The 25,999-nt window shown below is 38.2% G+C and overlaps 2 protein-coding genes across 2 annotated transcripts in view; one reads left to right on the top strand and one right to left on the bottom strand.

Moving 5' to 3' along the window:
* Positions 1 to 1,297: 1,297 nt before the first annotated feature.
* Positions 1,298 to 25,999, bottom strand: abce1 (ATP-binding cassette, sub-family E (OABP), member 1). Its single transcript, XM_078406914.1, has 18 exons — positions 25,845 to 25,999; positions 22,424 to 22,591; positions 21,113 to 21,198; positions 17,146 to 17,243; positions 15,450 to 15,567; positions 13,940 to 14,077; positions 12,427 to 12,496; positions 11,845 to 11,941; positions 10,991 to 11,080; positions 9,281 to 9,402; positions 8,537 to 8,758; positions 7,505 to 7,564; positions 7,352 to 7,410; positions 6,834 to 6,944; positions 4,854 to 4,996; positions 3,483 to 3,605; positions 2,444 to 2,555; positions 1,298 to 1,790 (listed from the first exon to the last, which is right to left on the bottom strand). Exons 2-18 carry the CDS (start codon positions 22,524 to 22,526, stop codon positions 1,743 to 1,745), a joined length of 1,800 nt encoding a protein of 599 aa, XP_078263040.1. The 5' UTR covers positions 22,527 to 22,591; positions 25,845 to 25,999; the 3' UTR covers positions 1,298 to 1,742.
* Positions 15,055 to 25,999, top strand: part of anapc10 (anaphase promoting complex subunit 10) — a 40,445-nt gene continuing 29,500 nt past the window's right edge. Inside the window, exon 1 of the mRNA XM_078406938.1 lies at positions 15,055 to 15,110. The gene's annotated coding sequence lies outside the window, so the exon portion shown is untranslated. The remainder of the gene's footprint in view (positions 15,111 to 25,999) is intronic.

The following is a 25,999-nucleotide window of genomic DNA, read 5'->3' as shown; positions in this document are numbered from 1 at the left end:
GATTGCCCAGTCTGTGTTTGGTCTCGCCGATGTATTAGAGTCCACATCTTGAACAATGGACACAGTAGATGAGGTTGGAGGAGGTGCAAGTGAACCTCTGCCTAACCTGAAAGGACTATTGGGGCCCCTGGACAGAGTCGAGGGAGGAGGTATAGACAGGTGTTACATCTTCTGCGGTTGCAGGGGAAGGTACTTGGGGAAGAGGGTGGTTTGGATGGGAAGGAATGAGTTAACCAAGGAGTTGTGGAGGGAACAGTCTGCGGAAAGGGGTGGAGATGAGAAAATGTGGCTAGTGGTGGATCATAATCCTCAAATTTCCACCAACTTCAACGGGATCCAGTGAATGTATAAAAGTAATGTTCCTTGTTAATTCATTGATTGCAAAACAAAGCCAAAACTTTAATGACTACAAAGTAACATGTCTGAGTTTACTGTGGAGATGTTTACAATTTAAGTTATTCTGAAACGAAAGTGAATAGTCATAGGACTTTACAGTGCAAATCTCGAGATTCATCTACATCTGCAAGTACTTTAAATGCATTGTGACATGTTGATGGTTACATCGAGTTATGAACGACGAGTTTTCGGGGACAAAGATGGCCTTTTCTTTAACAATACTCATTCCTTTTATAACATAGCTTCATCCATTCGTCAGGGCTTTCTGGAGATCTAAATAATGCTTTTCTGAAAGAAAGCTTCCTCAAATCTCCAACTATCCTTCTAAATTGAAAACAGCAAAGCAACCCGACCCACCAAAGTACCTTCAACAAAATAGTATCAGACATTCTGGATATACAGAAATCCACCAGCAGTCATTTGCTCCGCTTTACATGTCTTACAAAGTTAAAAGTGACTAATTTGCACAATATTAACACATTAAGTGTATCAGCCAGGCAACTACACAAGCTTACATACACACATAGGCCTATCATTTAAATGCACCCATATTGCCCAAAAATAACGAGGTACTTGTTTTGGCAATATTTGCCTGGTCTCACACTCCACAAGGGTGAGGTGCCAGGGTTCTACTGCTTCACAGGCACAAACATGACCACATGATTGTAGATTAATTTAAGCAAAGTAGACTCCAAATACCCGAGGAAGTATCGTAAAGAAAGGATTTCCTTAGTGTTAAGTCTACGACATAATTCTATCAGAATGGTTTTACAATTTTATAACGCATAGCACATGATGATATGTTCCTTTGCAACTGTGCACCTGCCTATTTCAATTCATTCATTCGGCAAATTGCATTGTATAACCTATCAAAAGGAGTAGGAAACACAAAGTACACTAATTTCATTTTTGTATGATTTAATATTGTTAATAGGACACTTTGAAATAGATTTCTTCCCCAAAATTCAATTATTGCCAAAAGAAACAGGTGTAAAAATAAAAGCAGAATTGATGTTTTATATATACCACAAGCCTCTGGTCACCTTTCATAGTACATGGTTGTCTTTCCGTGTTGTCGGATTCTTCTTTCCCCCCTGCACACCTCAAACTGGTGTTTCACATCATAGCCATGAATAAATAAATGTAGAAGTGATAAAACCACAATTATATCATCAGTTAGCTACAAATGTTTCAAGGGGGGAAAATGAACAATTTAAAAATTATTAGAAACTGCTCTGCCGATGTTGATTGAACAATTAAAGATGGAGTCTGTCAGTTTTCATTCCAAACGTTTCTTGCATTGAATGGCAGGTAAATTCATCACATTGGTTCTCAAAAGTGATAGTTCAGTCATCCAAGAAAAAATAATTTCCACTCTTCTTCTGTTCCACATCCTATTAAAAACAAAGGAATATATCTCACATATTTATCAGTTTCAGAATGACAAAGAATTGAAATCCTACATTCTCCACCTTACCACAACCAATTAAAGGATTGAGAAAGGGTGCATCATTGCTGAATCCACCCGAATATACAGTAGTTACTCACTTCATGTTGTGATTCCTTTTGTTCTGGGGAAAGATAGCTTAGCCTCTGCATTATCCCAGTAATGACAATATTTCATGGTCGGGGAGACTGCTAATGTGATGCCATTCCCATCACTTAGATGTGCAATATGTTGATACAATGAAGTGCTATACTACTAATACTGATTTGAACTGAGATGGGTTGGTAGTATTACTAGAATACAAGACTTTCTTTAACACAGCATGTAGAGAAAATCTTGCTTTGGGATTGTTTAATCTTGTGTATCAGTTAATATATTCAATCATTTGCTCTATTCACTCATTTCCTGAAAATATTTAGAAGTCTTAAAAATAAAGCTCATTCTTCATCTCTCCTTATCTATACTATGAAAGGAACAATGAATTAAAAAAAAAAATTCTAGTGGTATTGTAAATCGCCATTAGTTTAGGAATCTTACTTCTGAAGAGGCACATTGATTTCATTCCCAAGACTGAAGTTAATATATAAAATTGATGCTCACCTTGATAGAATTCATCTTATTAATCCTTGGTCTAAAATTGTTTGGGTCTCTTCGGAATGTGATCTCCAGCTGCGATAAAAATTTATTCATTCCAGCGAGCAGAGTCTGTGGACTGGAATTGTTTAATGAAATATTTAGCAAAGCACAGCGAAACACATTAAAGTGAAGGCAATTTGGGAATAATTTGTTTTATTTTATAGTGCTTTCCACATTCCCAAATAAAGCTAATTCCTACAACCAAAGGTAAAACTACCATTGCCTTATAAAAAAAAACAAGCATCCAAATCTTGCCCTCAAATCTTACACTATTTTACCTTACTTGAAAATACACTGTGATCTAGTTCCCAATACAATTTAGTGCTCAGTGTATTTATTTATTTATTCACAGTGTTCAACGTGCAAAGGAACAAAGGCCATCAGCCACAGTTGCAATTTTTCAGTTATTAACACAGGTCGCTAACTTCCTGTTTAAAAAAAAATAAAGGTGTGGAGATTAAAATGAACAAATTGAAATATCTATTTTCAGTATTGGTAAAGCCATGAAAGAGGATTAAGTTAGGAAACAAAGTTCATGTAGTCAACATTGCTCAATCTCTCTTAGTTCATTTCATATTAGTTTAGTTTAGAGATACAGCGATCAAAGAAGCACCAAGTCCATACCAACCAATGATCACCTATACACTAGTTCTATCCTGCATACTAAGGATAATTTACAGAAGCCAATTAACCTACAAACCTTAGGAGGTGCGTGAAGAAACCCGAGCACCCGGAGAAAACCTTAGTCACAGAGAATGTACAAAATCCGTACAAACAGCATCCGTAGTCAGGATCGAACTCAGGTATCTGACGCTGTATGACAGGAATTCTACCGCTGCACCACTGTATCTATCATTCTGGACATTAAAGCTGAGAAAACTTCATAAATGAGTGTCAATGGTTTATAGGTGAGTGACCAGAATACAAAAACAGACATGCAGTTCGACCATCTAACTTACAAAATGGCTGCAAATTATGAAATGTCCAAATAAATAAAACTTACGGATTAGCTATTGTACTTCTTGACGGTATTCCATCAAACACTATCACACGATCAGCCAAATAGGTGGCCATTATAAAATCATGTTCCACAACAAAGGCAGTTTTCTTGGCATGGAGAATGAAGCTAAAACAAAGATTGTAGAGAGCGTACTTGTCACAAATTCAGTAATCAAATTTCCTTAATGGCGTTGGACACCACTTTCAGCTTCCAAGATGGCTCACAGAACAATCCCATTCTCCTCGCATTCTTATCAATTTCCTCCAGGGGTAACTTACAGTGAGTGGCCAATTAACCTAACAACCTACCCATCTTTGGGAGGTGGAAGTTAACGAGAGAAAGTACTGTCAATTCTTCAGAGTATATCTAAAAATGTTATCAAGAACTGAGTTATTAATAATTATACTCTTGTAGACATTTGATAGGTCTCTCATAATCCAAAACATTTATTTGAATGGGTATTCAGATTAAGGACTGTTTTAATGATCTCATTTAGCTCTTTTTAATGATTTGTAAGTGACTGTGTTTAATGGAATGTTTATCTCGAATAATTTAAAGATATTGCATTTATGTCAGTATGTTTATGAAAGTGTCTCTAATTGGCAGATCTTTAAAAGCTGTTAAATTGGGTAGCTTTAGGTTAAAAAAAACTCCACTCCAGGTTTATCAAAACCTATCTGAGACATTCATAGATGGGCCGCTGCAGTATGGGACCTGAGATCTAGTTATCACTGAGGCCTTTTCTATGCCATGGCAGAAGTCTCCAGAATACAAATACTCAGCAAGATACCACCAACATACCTCTACCCAGGAAAGAGGATCCAGTTAGAAACAACGGTTATGTTAGTCCACATAGCTCAATCTCTTGGATCATTTCGTATCTATCATTCTGGACTTCTGAGCGCAGATTTCCTAGCTTCATATAAATTATTGTCAATGGTTTACATTGGTGAGAGAGCAGAATGCAAAGATTGAACCTTTAGAAAGGAGATGATGAGGAATTTCTTTAGTCAGAGGGTGCTGAGTCTGTGGAATGCATTGTCAAAGTCGGCTTCAGAAGCCAAGCCATTAGGTATTTTTAAAGCAGAGATTGACAGGTTTTTGGTTCTACTAATCAGTCTGTCATTCTTCAGCAACCCTTTTTGGTCTAGCAAATGGCAATCTGTGATGACAAATAAATACAGATCTTGCTAATGGCAACTACATTCCCTTAAGCCGGCATTGCCCTTAGCATCAGTGTCACTTAACATTATAGCAGTCCCTCCGTATTGCACAGAAGCATTGAGCTGACATTCCTAACTGATTTAAAAAACAACCAAGTGAGCCAAGGTGATGTTTAAGTTATTCAGCAATACCACCCCCCCAACAACCTACCGTTTTATTACTCTCCCAGCCATTAGACGCTGTTCAGAATCCAGGTATGCTGATGGTTCATCAATCAGGTAGACATCAGCAGGCTTACCTAAGCAAAGAGCCAGTGCCACACGTTGTAATTCACCTCCAGACAAATTTTGAACCTGTTGAAATAGACACTGATTATAAATTTTATGTTAAAGGAAATAAAATCTGTTATAAATTATCCGTCGCACCAAATCTAATGGAGTGGATTTACAAAGAAGCTTCTCACTTCTTATCGAGTCCACATCACAAGATTAGAAATTGTTCAGCCAGAGCTGAACACACTTCTCGGCATCTGCATACAATGGTGTCTTGCGCTTCTTGCGCCTAGTGGTGGAAAGATCAGTGGAAACAGGGACGTGACAGTGAACGCACTTTCCTTGACCCCAGCTTCTCACTGATGACACAACTATTATATGGCACTGCAACAGATGTACCTCAGTGTGCCATTGTGAAGTGCCTGAAGGCGGTCACATTGAGCGGAAGCCACAATCCCCAATTATCATGATAACATGAAAGACTCTAAGCAATAAATATTTGCTCCTTGGATGAAGCAGCAAAATTCTTTTTGGCTCATAATGACTCTAAATCTCCATATTCCAAGCAGCTTCCAGAGCAGTCTCTTTCACAACATGCTGGGTAATGCACATAACCATAGTTAGCTTTTCCTTATGTTGAAAAAAACCCTCCCTGCTGTTATTAACTGCCGTGAATCCTAGATTTACCCCTATTCATACAGGGAGAAAATGATCTTCCATAACAGGACAGCTGTGATTAATTTGACTGTTTTGAGTCTTAGCAGAATAACTGAAACAACACCTGGTCCCATTCAAACACCTGAAGCCATTTTCTCATTCAATTAAATCATACGTCATCTGTATCTTAAAAGTTTCAAACTACATTTTCCCAATTTTTTTTATCAACCTTGTCTAAACCATCAAACTCATGTTTTCAATTGATCTTGGAACAACAGCTTTTTGGGAAAAGAGTTTTGGTTGTGAAGCAGTGTGGGCAGGCTCAACATCTATTTTTAAAGACCACAATATTCCTTGCTCTTACTCCACCCTCATCCCCAGCCTTGTACTGGGACTCATTAATGCTTGTAATTAGATTATCATTTAATCTTGCAAGAATCTCCTAAGAATTTAAAATTTAACACATTTGTCTCTTAAGACAAATATAAATTGCTTAAAATTGCAAAGGTGATTTTATTAAAATCCCTTCTACAGAAACATATAGCCAGAATAATCCCGAAACAAAGTCAATTCCAAGTTAAAATATATAAATCTTGATCATACTCCATTATCTATTACTTCCAGTTCATCCAAAGTGTAGCTGTCTGCAACTGATCCACAATTAAGCCTGACTCAATCATTACGCACCCTCTTTTCTTTGCATTGGCTAGTGGCTCCAAAAGTTCAAACTATTTGAATAATTTTAAAGAGACACTTCACTTTTATTGTGTCATTTCTCTTTTTATATTTATCATCCTACAATAACTGCTCAAAACTCTTTCGGACTCTTCCATTGCCAAATTTCCCCTTACAACTGTAAGTTACTATCCTACCCAGTTGGAATTACTTCCCTTAATACATCTGCATTTACAACTCTTGGTCTTCCTTCAAGGTGCCATTTAGAATTTATCCCTATGTATATGTTTGCTATTACACTTCTTGTCTTTTTCTTTGGTAGTGCATTTTTTTCTTCTGGATACACTATAGTGCCACATATTTTTTCAACGTTAAGGCCAGTTTGTTTAAGACAAGATCCAATAACGAGGATAAAACTAATTTGTTCACAGTGGGCATCTGAGATGATGGACAGCTTGATTGTAATTAGGAGTCTGGTGGAAAGGGTGGCAACAGTTTAAGTAGCAGAGATATTTCCTTCACGTGTAATGTTAATAAAACCAGGTATTACACAAGATATAACTTTTTCAAAAAGCTCAAGCAGTACCTCTTGATCAATGATGCTTTCAATTTGGAGTGGTTTCATTACATCGGTTACAAACTGTGGATGGGTGTAGGCATCTCTGATCTTTTCATGAAGCAGTTGACGAACAGTTCCCTGTTAAGGCAAAAAGCTAACTTTAAAAAACTAACATTTCCCCCCCCAACCAAACATATGTCCCCAGTTGCTTAATGATTCACGTTTTGAAACAAGATTAATAAATCTATAAATCTCCTGCCTATATTTTCTTTTGCCACATTAAAAGGGTAAAATTATGAAAGTTGAGTTTAAATTTGATCAAGGCAAACCATGGTTGAAGCTGGCTTTGTAAATCTAGATGCTGAAATGTTCAGACAGGATAAACACCAAATTTAACTCCATGGCACTTCAATTTTAAGACCTCCAATTATTTAAAATTCTGGACAGTGAATCAAGGGGCAACTTTCACAACTTCAGGACTTTCCAACCCTCCTTCAGCAATTCATTTCCATCAATCTAAAAAGTCTGGAGACACTACTGCTTACTTGAGACTTGGGGCTGATCTTCTGTGGCTTGTAGCTGACATTTAGAACAGGCACCGAACCTATTGAAATATGTAATACATTATTTCCAAACTGACAAGCCAGCATTATAATTTGATAGTACCATTCCCGAAAATTGTATCAATAATGTACTACCTCCTTCATCAGGCTTCAGTCTCCCAGCCAACATTCGGATGAATGTTGTCTTCCCCGTACCTATCAATAAAACAAAACAATCACCATCTATTTGTCCCTAAACATAGACTCCAGTTATTTTCCGACAAACCATGAGATTAACTGTCAATAATCTTATGGCTTCTCTCTTAAATAGTGAACAAACATGGTTGTTTTCTGATGCAAAGGAAAAATCTCTAAACTGTAGCTGCTCTGGAAGAAAACGGTGAGGACAGATACAGGCAAAGTCCTCATTATCTGGCATTCAATTGTTATAACTTCTGATGGTTCAAAGGCCAGGTCCCTTATTAGTGCAGAATGTGAGCCACGGGTTCCAAATGCAAACAGGTGTGTGTGAGAACTGGGGTTTGGACTGTGGGCAGGATGTGCAGTAGGAGCAGGGGAATTGGTTAGGAATGTGGAAAAGATTGCAGCCTCGGTGAGGGTCTGGTATTCTGGTGCATTTCCCACTACCAATAAGCTCACCAGGTTTCCTGGAAAATTTATACCATTGTGCAAAATCCTGGTCCCAGCCTGCTCAACTGGAGGAGCCTGTAATAACCCCCCAGCCATGCAAGAAACGCTGCTTGTGTTTCATGAAGCAACACCCATTTTCCATAAAGTTTAAAGAGAATAATAAAGCCTTAGACTGCTGGTCTTTAATTTAGCTGTTAATACTTTCCAAACAAGATGTTCTGACTACTTGATTTAAACTACTAATTGCAACACGAGCAGCAACATTTTCTCTGCCCTGCGCTGCCAAGAACTACAGCGATGCAAAGACATGCTTGGTTACAAATCTACTATTTGCCCTCTTTGGTTTCATAGAATATGCAATTTCATTTGTTTTCTTCCCTTCCACTTCTTTGTCAATGGTTGCTTTAATTCTCTATTTAAGGCGAAAGACAAAAGTAATACTTTTATGCTGCTGGGGTATTCAGATACAATACGATATCAAACAAATGTCAATCAAGTACTTATCGATTCTGAACTATTGTGTAATAAAATGCTCACCATTCTCTCCCAGCATTACCATGATTTCAGAGTCTGTGAACTCGCCGGTTCCAATTTCCAATTCAAAGTCCCCCAACTTTTTTTTCATTCGTGGATAATGGTATCGGCACATTTTCTTCACCTCTTCCTCGTTCGCAGTTTCAGCCACTTTGAAAATCAGTGAAGCATCACGGAATCTCAAGTTTTCAGTTGGCACGTATCCATCCAAGAATATGTTGATACCTATTGTGAGATTAAAAGGTCTTCTTCATATTTGTATGCTATCTGTGACTGAGTTACAGCAGAACACAAACTGCATTATCACAATTGTATGCATATGATCACTTCTGGATGGTATTTATTTTTACGTGATTCCAACTACTTATTTTAAACTGGAACCAGTCATTTGAGCTTGAATTTATCAATAACTGTCACCTTGAGAAGATAATTTCATAGTATTTCAGTTTAATATAGGTCAAAATCAAATGCAGTAGTGCAAAGTGCTTTAAAGACTTAACAGTTTATTAATCACCATCTTAATGATACACACAATGAGTTAAAACCTAATGCTGTTACTTCCACAGCAATTCCCATAGACTTGCAAGAATCAACCCCTTAATTGAAGCATTTAGGTAAACCAATCTCGCACAAGGTATATTCAAATATTTACAATTGTCGTTGCACCATCAACTGATGCAATTTTTGGTAAAAGGAATGTTTCCAAATTTTTACCAAGCAAGGTTAATTAATTAATTTAAGTTTTACCTTCTCGAACACTGAAAGGCATAGTAACAACACCATATGCACTTGGCACACCATATAAACAGCAAATAAAGTCAGAAAGGTAGTCGAGGACACTCAAATCATGTTCCACCACGATGATATACCTAAATACAGAAAAATTAGAAAATTAATCATTGAGTAAATTGTTTCCTGTAACTTTTTAATCACAATTTAAGCTAGAAATATTAGATCTAACAACAGCAGATTCTTTTCAAATCCTTTAAGTGTAAAACAGCACATGGTCATAATTTGTAAACATTATTTTACACAAGTGGTAAAATGCACATAAATTCTTTGCCATTTCCCAATGTTTTTGTTAGAAATTTGGAAAAGCAGCAAATACAGGGCTCTATTTTGCAGGGAGATATTTTCAGGTGCCACATGATTGTTGACATTCCCTCCATAATTATCAGCAATTCCTTAAAAAAATATGGAAGTCATGAAGTTGTGGTCAGTTGTTACCCTACTGCCATGATGTAATTTTCTATGACTTATTGACTTTGATAAGGGAGCACAGCTTCAAAGGACAAAATTAGTTTTAGCTAATACTAATTTAATTAGCTAATAAAACAGCTAATTTTAGTTACTTGAATTTATATTTGAATATTGTTCTGATAGCTTCAAAATATTTTAGAAGGACAGGAGCATTCACAACATTTTGGACGGGTGTCTGTGGAAAGAATTGGAGATATTGCATTATCTCAACCCAACATCATGTTGCAAGTCCTGTTGATGTGCAGGCCTCACAAAGAAAGGAAATGGCTGCACACCCAATAGTAAGAGGCAAATTCAAAACGTTTCCAAAGATCAACAACAAGCATGGCTGGCTCACTGCTGACAGATTGTAGATTAATTTCAAGAATATTTTGGTCGACAGTAACTGTCACACCTTGGACTATTAGCTGGATTAGACCTCAGTAGCAGAAATGCACAAAGACGTTGCCCAATGGCTACACTAATAGCATTACTTGGAAAGCAAGCTGAATGGAAATTGCAAAAGGAATCAGAATTCTTCCACTTCTTCAATCTTGCAGATAGGTATGGGCATGCAAATTTGTTTTCGCTTCCATGATGTGAAAGAAGAAATGTGTTACAAATGACACATTTGGTTTGATGCATTGAAATCTTTCGTTCAAAGCGCATTACTAATGGCTTTCAACCTTTGCAATGTAATGATAGCGACTACACTAGAAATAGGTCGTATAATCTGAAGAAGGGTCTCGACCCGAAACATCACCCATTCCTTCTCTCCTGAGATGCTGCCTGCCCTTCTGAGTTACTCCAGCATTTTGTGAATAAACACTAGAAATAGGGCATTCTGGGATGTTTTGAATATGATTTAAACTCTTTATTTTAATGCAAGCCCCCCCCCCCCTCTCTCATAACATTGTAGTCCTTTGAGCATATTTGTCGTATTTTTTCTTATAGTTAATTGAAGGAGTAACCAAAATTTATAACTGGTCAACTGTGAAAATGCTGATATTTAAATAAGTTAATTATTTATTTCCAAAGCTATTAGAAGACAACAATGGCATTCACTAAAAATATTGGTACAAAAATATTTGTACCAAATATTGGTACAATAAAAAAAAATGTTTATTACAAGTTACCAGTGGCCATTATATTTTACTCAGTAGTACGATTACACAAAGAGTTATCACTTGGCAAAATAAAGATATACCTTAAGCTTACCTATCTGGATTTATAAGGGAGCGAATAGTGATGGCAGCCTTCAGACGCTGTTTAACATCAAGGTAACTGGAGGGCTCATCAAACATGAAACTGAAAGAAGGAAAAAAAAATAAAAAATCAATAAGAACAATTTATGGAGAAAATATTCAGGAGTCGTGTTTAACGTGTACCATCTTATTCCACAGGAGAGGCAGATATTTCAAATGAAATAAGTACCATCTCCTCTACTGTCCACCACACAAATAATTTCCTTTTATCGTTCTTTGGAATAGAGTCAGTTGTGCTGTTGGGGATTTTCTCACATTCTGAAGAACTCAAGACGCATAACATACATCCCCGAGGAACACTGACGACCAACTCTTGGGTTGAGTGTGTCCGGCCGGCAGTTGTTGTCTTCGCAGTTGCACCTTGAACTTGTCCAAATCCAGATCCAATCACATACCCAGCTCCCAACTCAGCTGTGCAGTACAGGTGGACAGGGACTGCTGAACATAGATAGCAGTGAGGATTCAGCAAGTGCAGCAGGGAGAACTATAGCATCTTCAAATGTAACTAGAAATCTTTGTAGTTGTTTTGTTTTTTAAACGCAGGTGCTGTAAATTTGAAATAAAAGCAGAAAATGCCACACTCAGCAGTTCAGGCAGCATTTGTGAAAAAAATAAGGATAATTAACTTTCTGAGGGGGAATATTAACTCTCTTTCAACAGATGCCACATGGCCTGCTAAACGTTTCCAGTATTCTCTCTTTTATTTCTAAATATATTAGTACCTGTTCATATACTGTTGAGATAAAATGAGTCCTTGCAAGCAGCCCTCAGTTAACAACAATGAAACATTTCCTTCTGGAAACTTACATGTCTGCTTTCTGAATGCATACGACTGCACATGCAAATCTTTGTAGCTCTCCCCCAGAGAGATCTTCAACATTCCTCTCTTTTAAGTGAGTCAGATCTGTGTCGAAGAGTTGGGAATAAGTTTAATTTTTTAAATTACGGTTGCAAAGAAGCTATGTGCATATTTTCACTGTGCTTTACTTGAAGAAAGAAGGAAACCACATTAGTTTTTTTCATATTCTTGGGGTACTTTGTTTACTGACTGATTGGAAATCATTTACTTTCACCCAAAGTACCAAATTAAGTACTTTGTATATGATGTTTAGCTCAATATGCATTGATATCAGCCCGAATGCATTCAGTTATTCAGCATCCAAGCCTTCCGGGTTAGAAAACTACAACTTTCTGATAGATATTTCTGTTCATCCCACTCCTAAATGACCCACCCTTTAATCCAGTCCAATTTCCACATTAAAAAAACAGCCCATAATTTACCCTGTCATTAATATCTGTATCCAAAAATATTTTTGACTTCTTATGGTATTATGGATTAAACACCAAGTTAATAAAATTAACATATTTCAGAATGTTTAGCGTTCTTACCCAGAAGTTCACAAATTACATCCTGCGTTTTGGTCTCATCTTTTCTGTCCAAAATAGCACCCACAGTGCCCTGGAAAAACAAATTAAAGAATACAACATCTGTTAAATACAAACTTTTTTTTGACAGATGCTTATATATTCCCAGTCATTACTTTTTTTTAATATCTTGACAAAAATCATGTAATCTTGATTATCACAGAACCTAGTGGACATGATGAGAAACTATACCTTCACCTCTTTACTTGAAATGGCAACTGATACTGGATGAATTGTACAATTGTCCACACATTAGGTGACAATTAAGAAAACCGCCAATTATTTGTTAAATACATATCACTATAAACGCGCGTCCAGAAATATCCACTCCTGGCACCAACCAATGCCACTTGGAATTAAAGAATAAGGGGTAAAGTGCCATGGCTTGGAGGTCTATTTTAAACCTTAAGTACAACATCCTCAAACATAACATGAATTTATTTTTTGACTTGGCGTCCATTGGATATGCCAACAAGGCTATAGAAAATAAAGCTGGAAAGCAGTATTACTCTGTTTTTAGGCTGCAATGTAACCATGGCTGCATCTGTGGCAATATCTTTGACTCAGTGAAATTCCCAATTACTTCACACTATAGATCAAGTTAAGGAAGCAAATCATTGTGGTTTTCTGGGTGTTTTCATTCCTCTTTCCAACAAATGTGGCTATTCCTATGTTTATATATACCCCACCACCCAACTGCCAACTCCTAACGTAATTGTAATCTTAACAACTTTGGTCTGCATTCTATCAGAGACATTCACACTGGTCTTTCCACTTCGCTGCAAAGTTGCCTGCTTGTTTTCAGTAGGGCCCAACACAAAACCTAGCAGTTTTCTCCAGAGATGCCGCTGAGTTACTCCAGCACTTTGTGTTTATCTTTGGTATAAACCAGCACCTGCAAGTTCCTTTTCTTTAAAAATGTTAAATAAACATAAACCTGATACAGCAGTATTATGACGCACGGAGGCCAAGCAATGCAGATAAATGTGAACAGTAGTGATTGGGTAAGAAAACACAAAATTACTGAAATTATTTAGCAATCACACAGAAGGTATCACAAAATGCTGGAGTAATTCAGTCTGAAGAAGGGTCTCGACCCGAAACGTCACCCATTCCTTCTCTCCTGAGATGCTGCCTGACATGCTGAGTTACTCCAGCATTCTGTAATAGTTTCGATTTGTACCAGCATCTGCAGTTATTTTCCTACACTAGCAATAAAACAGCAACAATGGAGAGAAAAACAGAGACAGCACTTTAAGACTATGACTTTTCATTAGTTCTAATGAAAGATTATTGAGCAGAACCATTACCCGTTTCTCTATAAACCCTTTTAGTATTAACAGCTTGTTTACACTTTGGATTTCCAGCTTTTGCGTTATTTTCTTTTTATACAGTTCCTGAAGAGATCAACATTGAGTGTAAAATGTAGAAATTAAAGTATAACATTTTATATCAGAAATGATATTTTTAAAGTTACCTTTACGGCCTTTGGGATCTGGTCCACGTACTGGGGCTTGATGATAGCTTTTAGATCATCCTCCAGGATCTTCGTAAAATAGTTCTGTAGTTCAGATCCTCGGAAATAAGTCAAAATTTCCTGCCAGTCGGGAGGATCCTATAAGAAGAAAAAAAACAATATTCATTTATGAAAAGCACTAGTTCCAGTGCATTAGGAAGATAAAGCATGGAAGAAATTTACATAGAATCAGAGAAGCAGTTACTCTGCATCTGTGTATAAAATAATGAGAGGGATAGATCGGGTAGATGCAGATGCCCAGAATAGGCGAATAGGACCAGAGGACATAGGTTTACGGTGAAGGGGAAAAGATTTAATTGGAATCGGAGGTTTTTTTTGTTTTTCACACAAAGGGTGGTGGGTAAATGGAACGAGCTGCCACAGGAGGTAGTTGAGGCACGGACAATCGCAATATTTAAGAAACAGTTAGACAGGTTAATGGATAGGAAAAGTATGGAGGGATATGGGCCAAACGTGGGCAGGTGGGACTAATGTAGCTGGGACATGTTGACCGGTGTGGGCACGTTGGGCCAATTGGCCTGTTTCCACACTATATAACTCCACGATTATCTACATTCCTCTGGAACTGTACACTTTTCCCAACAAATTATTTAATAGAATAAAAGGGCTCTCCCAAATCTCCTCTAGATTCATTCAAATGTAATCCATGCACTAAGCTCGATTGGTTTGACATATCTATTTTTTCTACTTTAAATTCTAGGAGTTCTGCCATCATTAACTTTGTAAAATATTATTTGGATCTGTCATGTTGACAAAGTAAAACAATGAAAATATGTTGCTTTTTCCATTCAAAGGAACTAGGGTAGAATAAAGTGAATCTGACTGAGATTTCCACAGCGCTTACGCAATCTGAAATATGAAACTTGAGAAATAATACTTTTTGAGTTAAAAATGTGCAGTTGTGTACTTTTGACTAAGGCAGGTGCAACTAATAAATCTGAAAAACTAGTGTTAGCTCTTTCAATTTACTTTTTAATTACAATTTGAACTATAGATAATGCAAAGCTCCTGGGACACAAATTCAATGCCAACTTCGGGCGCTGTCCGTGTAGAGATTACACATTTGTCCTGTGACCGAGTGGGCATCTTCCCGCAAAACAAGGATGTGTAGGTAAGTTAAATTGCTTTTGTAAATTAGCCCTTAGGGTAGATAAGTGACAGAATAATCAAAAGGTAATGGATATGTCAGAGAGTACAACTCACAGGGCTATAGGAAAGTAAGGGGAACTGATGGGATTGCTCAGTTAATAGCCAGCTTTAACTGACTGGACCAAATGGATGCGTGAAATAAACTAGTTGAAATGCATTCTATTTGAATGAGGGAAGCAGCATCAGCAAAGCTGCTTTATTGTACAAAAACAAGTCACCTTAGTGAATTTAATAAAAAATGTTAGTAATAGTAACAGAATCATTTTTTAAAATGTCACATACCACCTAAGAGAGAACTCACATCATATTTCCCCAGGTTAGGCTTCTGTTTTCCTGCTAGAATCTTCAGTGCTGTAGATTTTCCAATACCATTAGTTCCCACCAAGCCTAAAACTTCACCGGGACGAGGAATAGGCAACCTGATGATCAGATCATTTGCAATCTATTAAAATCTACCCAACTGCCAAAACTCTGTGCCACATCTTGCTGGTCCAGATTCTAACTCCACTCATCATGGCCATCCATGATCAATCAGGTATGTACTAATGGGTGTGGATGCAGAAATGCTATCTCACTGGACGCAAATATGCTTATGCAGCAACAAGTTCCCAATAACTATAGGGATTCCAAGGTGCAGTGAGGTGACCATGTTGAAATATCACTGCTTCCCTCTTCCCAGCCAGAAATGCTCCAAACTGAGCTGAGCTGACAATAAACCCGAGAGATTTTTAATTGCCTGACATTCAGCAACTATTAAAAAACAATTAAAAAATGACATTGTTGGCAGGACCAACAATATAAATCATTCATTGTGAATTAACGTGAAACAATTAAAATTCACTTTACTTCTGCCTCAGTGTACACCTCAATAATTCCCACTGAAATTGACAGTCCCAGCAAGACTATGGAGCCCAACAGTGGAGTGAACGGAAAGTGCTAGCCTTCAAATGTATCTGCGTATTCCTCATTTTATAACATATGTATGGAATTCTGGGATTTGCTGATAATTCAACAATTAAATGTCAGTGGCCTGTCTACAACTGCTGACTGCAACCAGTGGGACCCATCACAATGCATAATTTACAAATTGCAACTTATCTAAACAAAAACAAGTTAAATGACACCAAGACACCTATCAGTCTGAAGAAGGGCCTTGACCCGAAACGTCACTCATTCCTTCACTCCTGAGATGCTGCCTGACCTGCTGAGATACTCCAGCATTGTGTGTCTACCTCCAAGACACATGATGTTTAAATTTATATATATTCAGGCTGTGTGTGGTAGAGGGCAGGAAACTTAGTTAAACATTTGTTGATAATGAATTTGAAAATGAAATGTTGAAATCATTACTACCTGCAATTGTGTTTTATTATTTAACAATTTCCAAATTTAAAAAAAGTACTAAAAGTTCACACTTGCAAAATATAAGCCTTGTGTAGATCTATGTTCAGCATGCAGAAATAATTTTCCAACTCAATGCAGGCATCTTACTTAATTTTTTTTATTTGTTTGAAGTACTTTTAGATTACTGATCTATTAAGATTTATGAAAGACTGCACAACTATTCTTATAATGGTATGATGTGACAGAATTACAGAGAGAATGAATTTACACTGAACTGAGGTCTGATCTTTATTTACATTATAGATATGTCGGTTTTTTACACAAAACCCTTGCAAGTCAAAGTACAATATTAATCTCCAAAGAGAAAAATAATTTTAGTTTGTTATACTTCAGCAAGCAGTCTGTTTTTCCTCTGCCTTTCGGTAGCAAGGATTATTTATAAAATTGAAAATTATTGGAATTTTAATGTACCATTTTCCCCTTTCTAAACACCTTTTTGAATTTCAGTTTATGGAGAAACTTATGAATGAAATTGGCTGTTACTGTTACTCTGTAAAAAAGTATTTACATACACCATTTACTATTTGATGCACACAAAAACAGCCAAGTAGGTTTCAAAGTATTCACAATTGCTTCCAGCATCGGTCCATTACCTGTGAAGCTTGAAGGAGTTTGCACAGTATCTATGTGTGGTCTCTTTAGCTAAATTGCTTGGCAAGTTAACAATCGATAAAGCTCCAAAAGGACATTTCTGAAATGAAAATTTGAAAAAAGGTAAATATCATTAAATCTGCTATCTGTTACTGGAAACATAATCAAAATTAGCAGATTTCACCTTAAAATTTGTTTTTTTTTAAAATATAAGAGGACGGTGAAACCTGGGATGCTCACAATCCTAGCACTGTCAAAAGGTGGTTGGGAAATCTTGTGGGCAGGAGGCACTAAAGGAGTTGTGGCAACAGTAAACGAAAAGGAACCTTTATACTTAAAATTAGGCTTTCCGTGATTTATCTCTACAATGCTTCACTTGAGTATATATCTGTTGATATACTGTAAATTACGATACCAATGTTGGATGTCTAAATTTCAAAGAAAAGGGAGAAGGTTGTAAAAGATACTGCATTTCTCCATAAATATCCAACCTGATTTTTCAAATAAAGGCTTAGAAATAAGAATACATAATTTATTAACACCCACGCATTACAACTCTGCAGTTGCAGCCTACTGAAGAGGTTAAATGAATGGGATGGGGGAAGGACAGGCGAGTGGGCAAAATCAAACCAACTCTTACATCTCTTTGACCACTGATACCTCTGTTTTCTCTGCATAGTTTTCAATTCCAATAACCTTACAATAGCTAGGATTAACTTCCAAGTACCAGAAGTGGAATAGAAAAAAAAATTGTTGGCTCAATAGGCAGCAGAATTGTCCAAGAGAAAAATATAAGCAAGACACAGGTAGTTAATTCCCCTGTAATATGATCATTGCCTTAAGAAATCTTGCATTACAGACAATTGCATTGCAAAATAATTGTTCCAATGGGGAAAAGCGCGTTCGGGTTTCTGGCTCGTGTTAGCAAACGCCTTTATTCCCCCAAAGAAAGGACGACTTTGAAGCTGGTACTACGAGGGTGGCAGAGGGATGGAGAGAGAGAAAAATAGCTCTTATGAATAGCTATGACTATTTTAATTACTGCACGTTAAAAGTACTAGTCTGAATGTTACACGGTAAAGTAATGCATAATTACACAAGTGTCAATAGTAGCATAGTGCATGTCATGTTCCCCAACTCATCAATTGTAATGTACGCAATTTATGTTATGGAAGCGTAGTAACGTGGTAACGTTACAGATTCCCCATTGATAACTGACAAATTTAAGAGTCAAAAATAAAAAAGCAAAAATAACTTTCTAATAGCAAAATTTTCAAAGTAACAAAATTTAGGGGTCATAGAAGCCAGGTGTCAGATCAGAGTTGGAAACGACATTTAGAAACATAGAAAATAGGTGCAGGAGTAGGCAATTCGGCCCTTCGAGCCTGCACAGCCATTCAATATGATCATGGCTGATCATTCAGCTCAGTAGCCTGTACCTGCCTTCTCTCCATACCCCCTGATTCCTTTAGCAAAACGGGCCACATCTAACTCCCTCTTAAATATAGCCAATGAACTGGCCTCAACTACCTTCTGTGGCAGAGAATTCCACAGACTCACCACTCTCTGTGTGAAGAAATGTTTTCTCATCTCGGTCCTAAAAGACTTCCCCCTTATCCTTAAGCTGTGACCCCTGGTTCTGGACTCCCCCAACATCAGGAACAATCTTCCCGCATCTAGCCTCTCCAACCCCTTAAGAATTTTATATGTTTCTATAAGATCCCCCCTCAGTCTTCTAAATTCCAGCGAGTACAAGCCCAGTCTATCTAGTCTTTCCTCATATGTAAGTCCCGCCATCCCAGGGATCAATCTGGTGAACCTTCTCTATACTCCCTCTAAGGCAAGAACGTCTTTCCTCAGGTTAGGAGACCAAAACTGCACACAATACTCCAGGTGCGGTCTCACCAAGGCCCTGTACAACTGCAGCAGAACCTCCCTGCTCCTAAACTCAAATCCTCTTGCTATGAATGCCAACATACCATTCGCTTTCTTCACTGCCTGCTGCACCTGCATGCTTGCTTTCAATGACTGGTGCACCATGACACCCAGGTCACGTTGCATCTCCCCTTTTCCCAATCGGTCACCATTCAGGTAATACTCTGCTTTCCTGTTCTTGCCGCCAAAGTGGATAACCTCACATTTATCCACATTATATTGCATCTGCCATGCATTTGCCCACTCGCCTAATCTATCCAAGTCATTCTGCAGCCTCCTAGCATCCTCCTCGCAGCTAACACTGCCACCCAGCTTCGTGTCATCCGCAAACTTAGAGATGTTGCATTCAATTCCCTCGTCCAAATCATTAATATACACTGTAAATAACTGGGGTCCCAGCACTGAGCCTTGCGGTACCCCACTAGTCACTGCCTGCCATTCTGAAAAGGACCCGTTTATTCCTACTCTTTGCTTCCTGTCCGCCAACCAATTTTCTATCCACCTCAACACTGAACCCTCAATACCGTGTGCTTTAAGTTTGTACACCAATCTCCTATGTGGGACCTTGTCGAAGGCCTTCTGAAAGTCCAGATATAACACATCGACTGGTTCTCCCTTATCCACTCTACTAGTTACATCCTCGAAAAATTCTATAAGATTCGTCAGACATGATTTGCCTTTGGTAAATCCATGCTGACTTTGTCCGATGATTTCACCACTTTCCAAATGTAATGCTATCACATCTTTAATAACTGACTCTAGCATTTTCCCCACTACCGATGTTAGGCTAACTGGTCTATAATTCCCCGTTTTCTCTCTCCCTCCCTTTTTAAAAAGTGGGGTTACATTAGCTACCCTCCAGTCCTCAGGAACTACTCCAGAATCTAAAGAGTTTTGAAAAATTATCACTAATGCATCCACTATTCCTGAGGCTACTTCCTTAAGCACTCTGGGATGCAGCCTATCTGGCCCTGGGGATTTATCTGCCTTTAATCCATTTAATTTACCTAACACCACTTCCCGACTAACCTGGATTTCCCTCAGTTCCTCCATCTCTTTAGACCCCCGGTCCCCCGCTATTTCCGGCAGACGGTTTATGTCTTCCTTAGTGAAGACAGAACCAAAGTATTTGTTCAATTGGTCTGCCATCTCCTTGTTCCCTATGATCAATTCACCTGTTTCCGACTGCAAGGGACCTACATTTGCCTTAACTAATCTTTTTCTCTTGACATATCTATAAAAGCTTTTGCAGTCTGTTTTTATGTTCCTTGCCAGTTTTCCCTCATAATCTATTTTCCCTTTCCTAATTAAGCCCTTTGTCCTCCTCTGCTGGACTCTGAATTTCTCCCAGTCCTCTGGTATGCTACTTTTTCTGGCTAATCTGTATGCTTCATCTTTTGTTTTAATACTATCCTTGATTTCCCTTGTTAGCCACGGATGCACTACCTTTCCTGGTTTGTTCTTTTGCCAAACTGGGATGAACACTTGTTGTAGTTCATCCATGCGACCTTTAAATGCCTTCCATTGCATGTCCACCGTCAACCCTTTCAGCATCAATCGCCAGTCTATCTTGGACAATTCACGCCTCATACCCTCAAAGTTACCTTTCTTTAAGTTCAGAACACTTGTTTCTGTATCGACTTTGTCACTCTCCATCCTAATGAAGAACTCTACCATATTATGATCACTCTTGCCCAAGGGGCCTCGCACAACAAGACTGCTAACTAACCCTTCCTCATTACTCAATACCCAGTCTAGAATGGACTGTTCTCTCGTTGGTTCCTCGACATGTTGGTTTAGAAAACCATCTCTCAAACATTCCAAGAAATCCTCTTCCTCAGCACCCCTGCCAGTTTGGTTCACCCAATCTATATGTAGATTGAAGTCACCCATTATAACTGCTGCGCCTTTAGTGCATGCATTTCTAATTTCCTGCTTGATGCCATCCCCATCCCCATCCCCAGAAATCCACAATACATAACATTTATCAACATTATCTATAGCTGCTTGAAAAAAACATGCGAGGTTGATTACCTTAATGCAAATACCACAACCAATGCACAGAGTTTCTGAAATCCAAGCTATCTTACTTTGGGCAGTAACTTCAATACAAAGTTTTCCTGTGAGAAAGAAAAACACTCTGTAAACGGTATGACTTAACACTGATCAGAAAGGCATGTAATTGACAGTTTTGGATTTCTTTACTAAACAATTATCACATATTTGTAGGGTGGCTTCTTGAAGACATACTGTTGGCACAGATCTATGGTAATATGAAAACAAATTTAAAAAATGACCCAAAATCGAAGCCGGAACTCTTGGGCAGCCATGGCAGCACCAGTTGAAAGAATAGATTACAGAATGGTCACACAGCATGGAAAGATACTTTTTGGCCCTTGGAGTCTAAAGGTGCCCCGTGTAAAATTGCAATCCAGCTGATCTCACCCCCCCCCCCCCCCCCACACACCACTGACCAACAAATTCGCTATTTTTAGATATTTATCCTGCACTTGATTGTGGCTCCACTACTTACCATACCTTTACCACTTGCAGTGTAAAAATATTTCTATTTGGGTCACTTTGGTTTTTGTTTTTAAATCAATCAACTTTATTCTGTGTTTTTTTAAATCAATCAACTTATTCTGCTTCTGCACAGCTGATATTCACTACTATCCCAATGGCATTACAGCACTGGACTTCCTGTGCAGTTGTGGGGGGGATATCTCTCCTATAAACCAGAGCCAAACTATCTGGTAATCTTAAACTGGTAACAGTTTAAGATTTATTTTTTTCTATTAAACGTATTAAATGTTCAATTAAACATATTTAATTGCAAGTATTTTCTAGCATCTATAAATAAATTTAAATCAAGTTTTTTAAAAAACCATTAAGTAAGCTGAATATGCACAAACATTCAAGCCTTTCCCAATTGCATTTGGGACATTACTTTAACAATCGTCAAAGCATTTCTGTGGCACTTATGATTGATGAGGCCCTGGAATCTCTTGGGTCTCATCACTCAGATAGTATAGAGCTTCTTTGTTGAAATTTGCACCCAAGAACTCGCACAAATAAAAAGCAGATTGAAGGGGGCTGGAACTCATGCAGCTTGTAGAAACTTTGGTCAACTGCACTAGTGGACACTGTTTCAAATGAATGCTATTGGAAGTGGAATTTCTACCACCAGATGTCTTAATATCTGGGTTGATTTCTATTAAATGGAATACACAAATGCAAGTTGCTGCGTAAAAGGTTATAGAAAATTCAATCTTTAAATCTTTAAAACAAGGATCTGAAGTAATAATAAGCAGTGTAAAAATGGGCTGGAAAGACAAAATTGCTCACCCATTCGTACAACCGGACAACTCTTCTTGCACTCCTGGCGACATTTCTTGGGTTTGCACTTGTCATGGCTGACAATGGCAATTCTGGTGAGTTTATCTGCCATTCTGTATTTGTGAGCTTATTTGATGGCAAAAATTGTCTTGAGTAGTGCCACGTGTAATTCAAGGACTGTAGAAAGAAGTTTCCACTAATAAGATTCATTGAACAGCAAAATTAAACTTAATAAATAATGCACACGCACTGTTTTCAAATAGTTTGTAAACAGAATCAAAAATACACTAAGTTTCAAGTTTTGTAGAACATGCAGAAAACTGAAAATGTGAAAAGAAGCTTTTAAGATTAATTAGAAAGAGGAACAAATTTTCATTTGTAGACCGTATTAATTGATTTTATTCACGTGTTAATCTAGGCATATACAATCTTTTGAAATTCAAACATTACACTGTAATAATATTAAATTTCAAATAATCATTATATAATACATTTGTACTACTGCTTTACTTGAACATTCCATTCCGATTCAACATGTCACTATGCATAAATGCAACTTATTATCTGCCATTTTAACTTGGATAAATGACAAAAACAAAATCAAGAGCTATAGATCACAATTAATTTTTTACATACATAATTTGGTCTTTCCATGTTTAAATACAGTGCCCTCCATAATGTTTGGGACAAAGACCCACCATCATTTATTTATTTGCCTCAGTACGCCACAAATTGAGAATTGTAATAGAAAAAAATAACATGAGGTTAAAGTGCACATTGTCAGATTTTAATATAGGCCATTTTTATACATTTCGGTTTCACCATGTAGAAATTACAGCAGTGTTTATACATAGTCTTCCCCCCCCCCCCCCATTTCAGGGCACTATAATGTTTGGGACACAGTAATGTCATGTAAATGAAAGTAATCATGTTTAGTATTTTGTTGCATATCCTTTGCATGCAATGATTGCTTGAAGTCTGCGAATCATGGACATCACCAGTTGCTGGGTGTCGTCTTTGGTTGATGCTCTGCCAGGCCTTTATTGCAACCATCTTTAGCTTATGCTTGTTTTGGGGACTAGTCCCCTTCAGTTTTCTCTTCAGCAAAAAAAAAAGGCTTGCTCAATTGGGTTCAGATCGGGTGATTGACTTGGCTACTCAAGAATTGAAGAATTTAGCTTTGTAAAACTCCTTTGTTGCTTGAGCAGTACATTTGGGATCATTGTCGCTGTAGAATAAACCGCCGGCCAATTAATTTTGAGGCATTTGTTTGAAGTTGAGCAGATAGGATGATGCTACCACCATCAGCAGTTGCATCAACAATAAAGATAAGTGAGCCAGTACCTTCAGCAGCCATACATGCCCAGGCCATAACACCCCCACCACTGTGTTTCACAGATGAGGTGGTATGCTTTGGATCTTGGGCAGTTCCTTCTCTCCTCTATACTTTGCTCTTGCCATCACTCCGATATAAGTTAATCTTCATCTCATCTGTCCACAAGACCTTTTTCAGGAACTGTAGTTGCTATATGTACTTCTTGGCAAACTGTAACCTGGCCATCCTATTTTTGCGGCTAACCAATGGTTTGCATCTTGCAGTGAGTGCAGCCTCTGTATTTCTGATCATGAAGTCTTCTGCGGACAGTGGCCATTGACAAATCCACACATGACTCCTGAAGAGCGTTTCTGATCTGTCACACAGGTGTTTGGGGATTTTTCTTTATTATAGAGAGAATTCTTCTGTCATCAGTTGTGGAGGTTTTCCTTAGCGTGCCAGTCCCTTTGCGATTAGTAAGCTCACCAGTGATATCTTTCTTAATGATGCTCTAAACAGTTGATTTTGGTAAGCCTGTTTGGCTGATGTCTCTTAACAGTTTTATTCTTGTTTCTCAGTATCATAATGGCTTCTTTGACTTTCATTGGTACAACTTTGGTCCTCGTGTTGATAAACAACAATAAAAGTTTCCAAAGGTGATGGAAAGACGAGGAGCTGTGAGCTCTCTTATACCTGCATTAAGAAGGCATTTAACACACCTGAGCAATTACAAACACCTGTGAAGCCATGTGTCCCAAACATTACGGTGCCCTGAAATGGGGGACTATGTATAAACACAGCTGTAATTTCTACATGGTGAAAGCAAACTGTATAAAAATGGCCTTTAATAAAATCTGACAATGTGCACTTTAACCACGTGTGATTTTTTCTATTACAAATCTCAAATTGTGAAGTACCGAGGCAAATAAATAAATGATGGGTCTTTGTCCCAAACATTATGGAGGCACTGGATTAACCATTAGACAAACTAACTTGTTGGGCATAAATAATGGCAAAAAAAGCTTACAAAACATGACAGATCATAAAGTAAAGAATGTAATGAAATGTTTGAATCAAAAAGACAAGTAGCAAGCCTGCTTTCTAATTAGTACTTCTTTCATGCAGAGATACTTTCTCCACCCACTCAAACAAGCTTGCGTTAATGTTATTTGTATTATGTCAAATCATTTTAATTACATCATTACTTTTGACATGGGGCCATGAACCTGAGAGTTTCTCTTTTTACAGATGCTTTCAGGATTGTTTCCAGGATGCCTTTCACTGAAGCTTTCCTGCATCCTCAGTTCTGACTTTTTTTTTTAAACACACAATGCTGTGCGAGCAACTTTGTCAATTTAAATAATCTGTATAACAGACCATTGCATGGTCAAGCAAGTTTGCAAGACCGTTATTTGTAATGTTAGTTTTTTAGAATTATACTCAGACTGATTAACAATCAAAACATTGAATAATAAATTCCCTACCATTTCACTGATCAAAATAATTCTGTAGGGAAAAAAAACTGTCGATGCTGGTATAAATCAAAGGTAGACAAAAAATGCTGGAGTAACTCAGCATCCCTCTGAAGAGAAGGAATTTGTGACATTTTGGGTCGAGACCCGCCTTCAGATAATTCTGTCACTAATTCCACCTGACTCGGCTCAAGTCGATTTCCCCAACAATGAATGATCGTGCTTGACTTGTCCACGGGTGGAAGGAAGCACCAGCGGGGGAATCGCAGCGAACGGCCTAGTAGTGTAGTGGGGGCCGCGGCCTGGCTTCGCCGCACGTTGCACACAGCAAGCTCCACTCACATTTTCTCTCTCCCTCCCTCTCCCTTCACTGAGCCTTGCCCCGCCCCGCTTCTGCCAGGTTCTGGTTGATGACTGCGCAAACACCCCTCGTGTGGTTATCTCACGCAGAGCAGGCCGACAGGCCGGAGTGAGTAGTAGTAGTAGTAGTAGTAGTGATCACATTTTGAAGTGGGCCTTTTTGACCAAGTTGAAGAGACCTCGTTGCTCAATCCCTTTTTTTAAATGACTGAACATCAGCAGCAACTTTAGCGGCGCCCACCATCTCCTCCTCTCCCCCCACCTTCCCAATGCGCTTCTTTACCTGGCCGGGCCGGGCCGGGCCTGCCCTTGGCTTGACGCAGAAGTGCCAAGCACTGCCCGCGCCGGGCTCCTTGCACTAGTTTGTCTTCAGGCAGACCAGACTCCTCGCCTCTGCTCTGTCTCTGCTAACGTGTTCCTCAGGAGCCGGTGAAGATG

This window comes from Rhinoraja longicauda, chromosome 1 (genome assembly GCF_053455715.1).
Source record: "Rhinoraja longicauda isolate Sanriku21f chromosome 1, sRhiLon1.1, whole genome shotgun sequence".
NCBI classification, from domain to species: Eukaryota; Metazoa; Chordata; class Chondrichthyes; order Rajiformes; family Arhynchobatidae; genus Rhinoraja; species Rhinoraja longicauda.
The sequence above is the reverse complement of the archived record's forward strand: the minus strand, read 5'-3'. Positions and strand labels throughout refer to the sequence as shown.

Bases quoted from the DNA above. Each gene is read 5' to 3' on its own strand.
- abce1 (XM_078406914.1), bottom strand. From the start codon at position 22,526: ATGGCAGATAAACTCACCAGAATTGCCATTGTCAGCCATGACAAGTGC. The intron at 14,078-15,449 runs GTGAGTTCTCTC...TTCTTCTTATAG, and splicing joins CTAACCTGGGGAAATATGAT to GATCCTCCCGACTGGCAGGA. The intron at 11,081-11,844 runs GTAAGTTTCCAG...TCCTTCTTTCAG, and splicing joins TGCATTCAGAAAGCAGACAT to TTTCATGTTTGATGAGCCCT.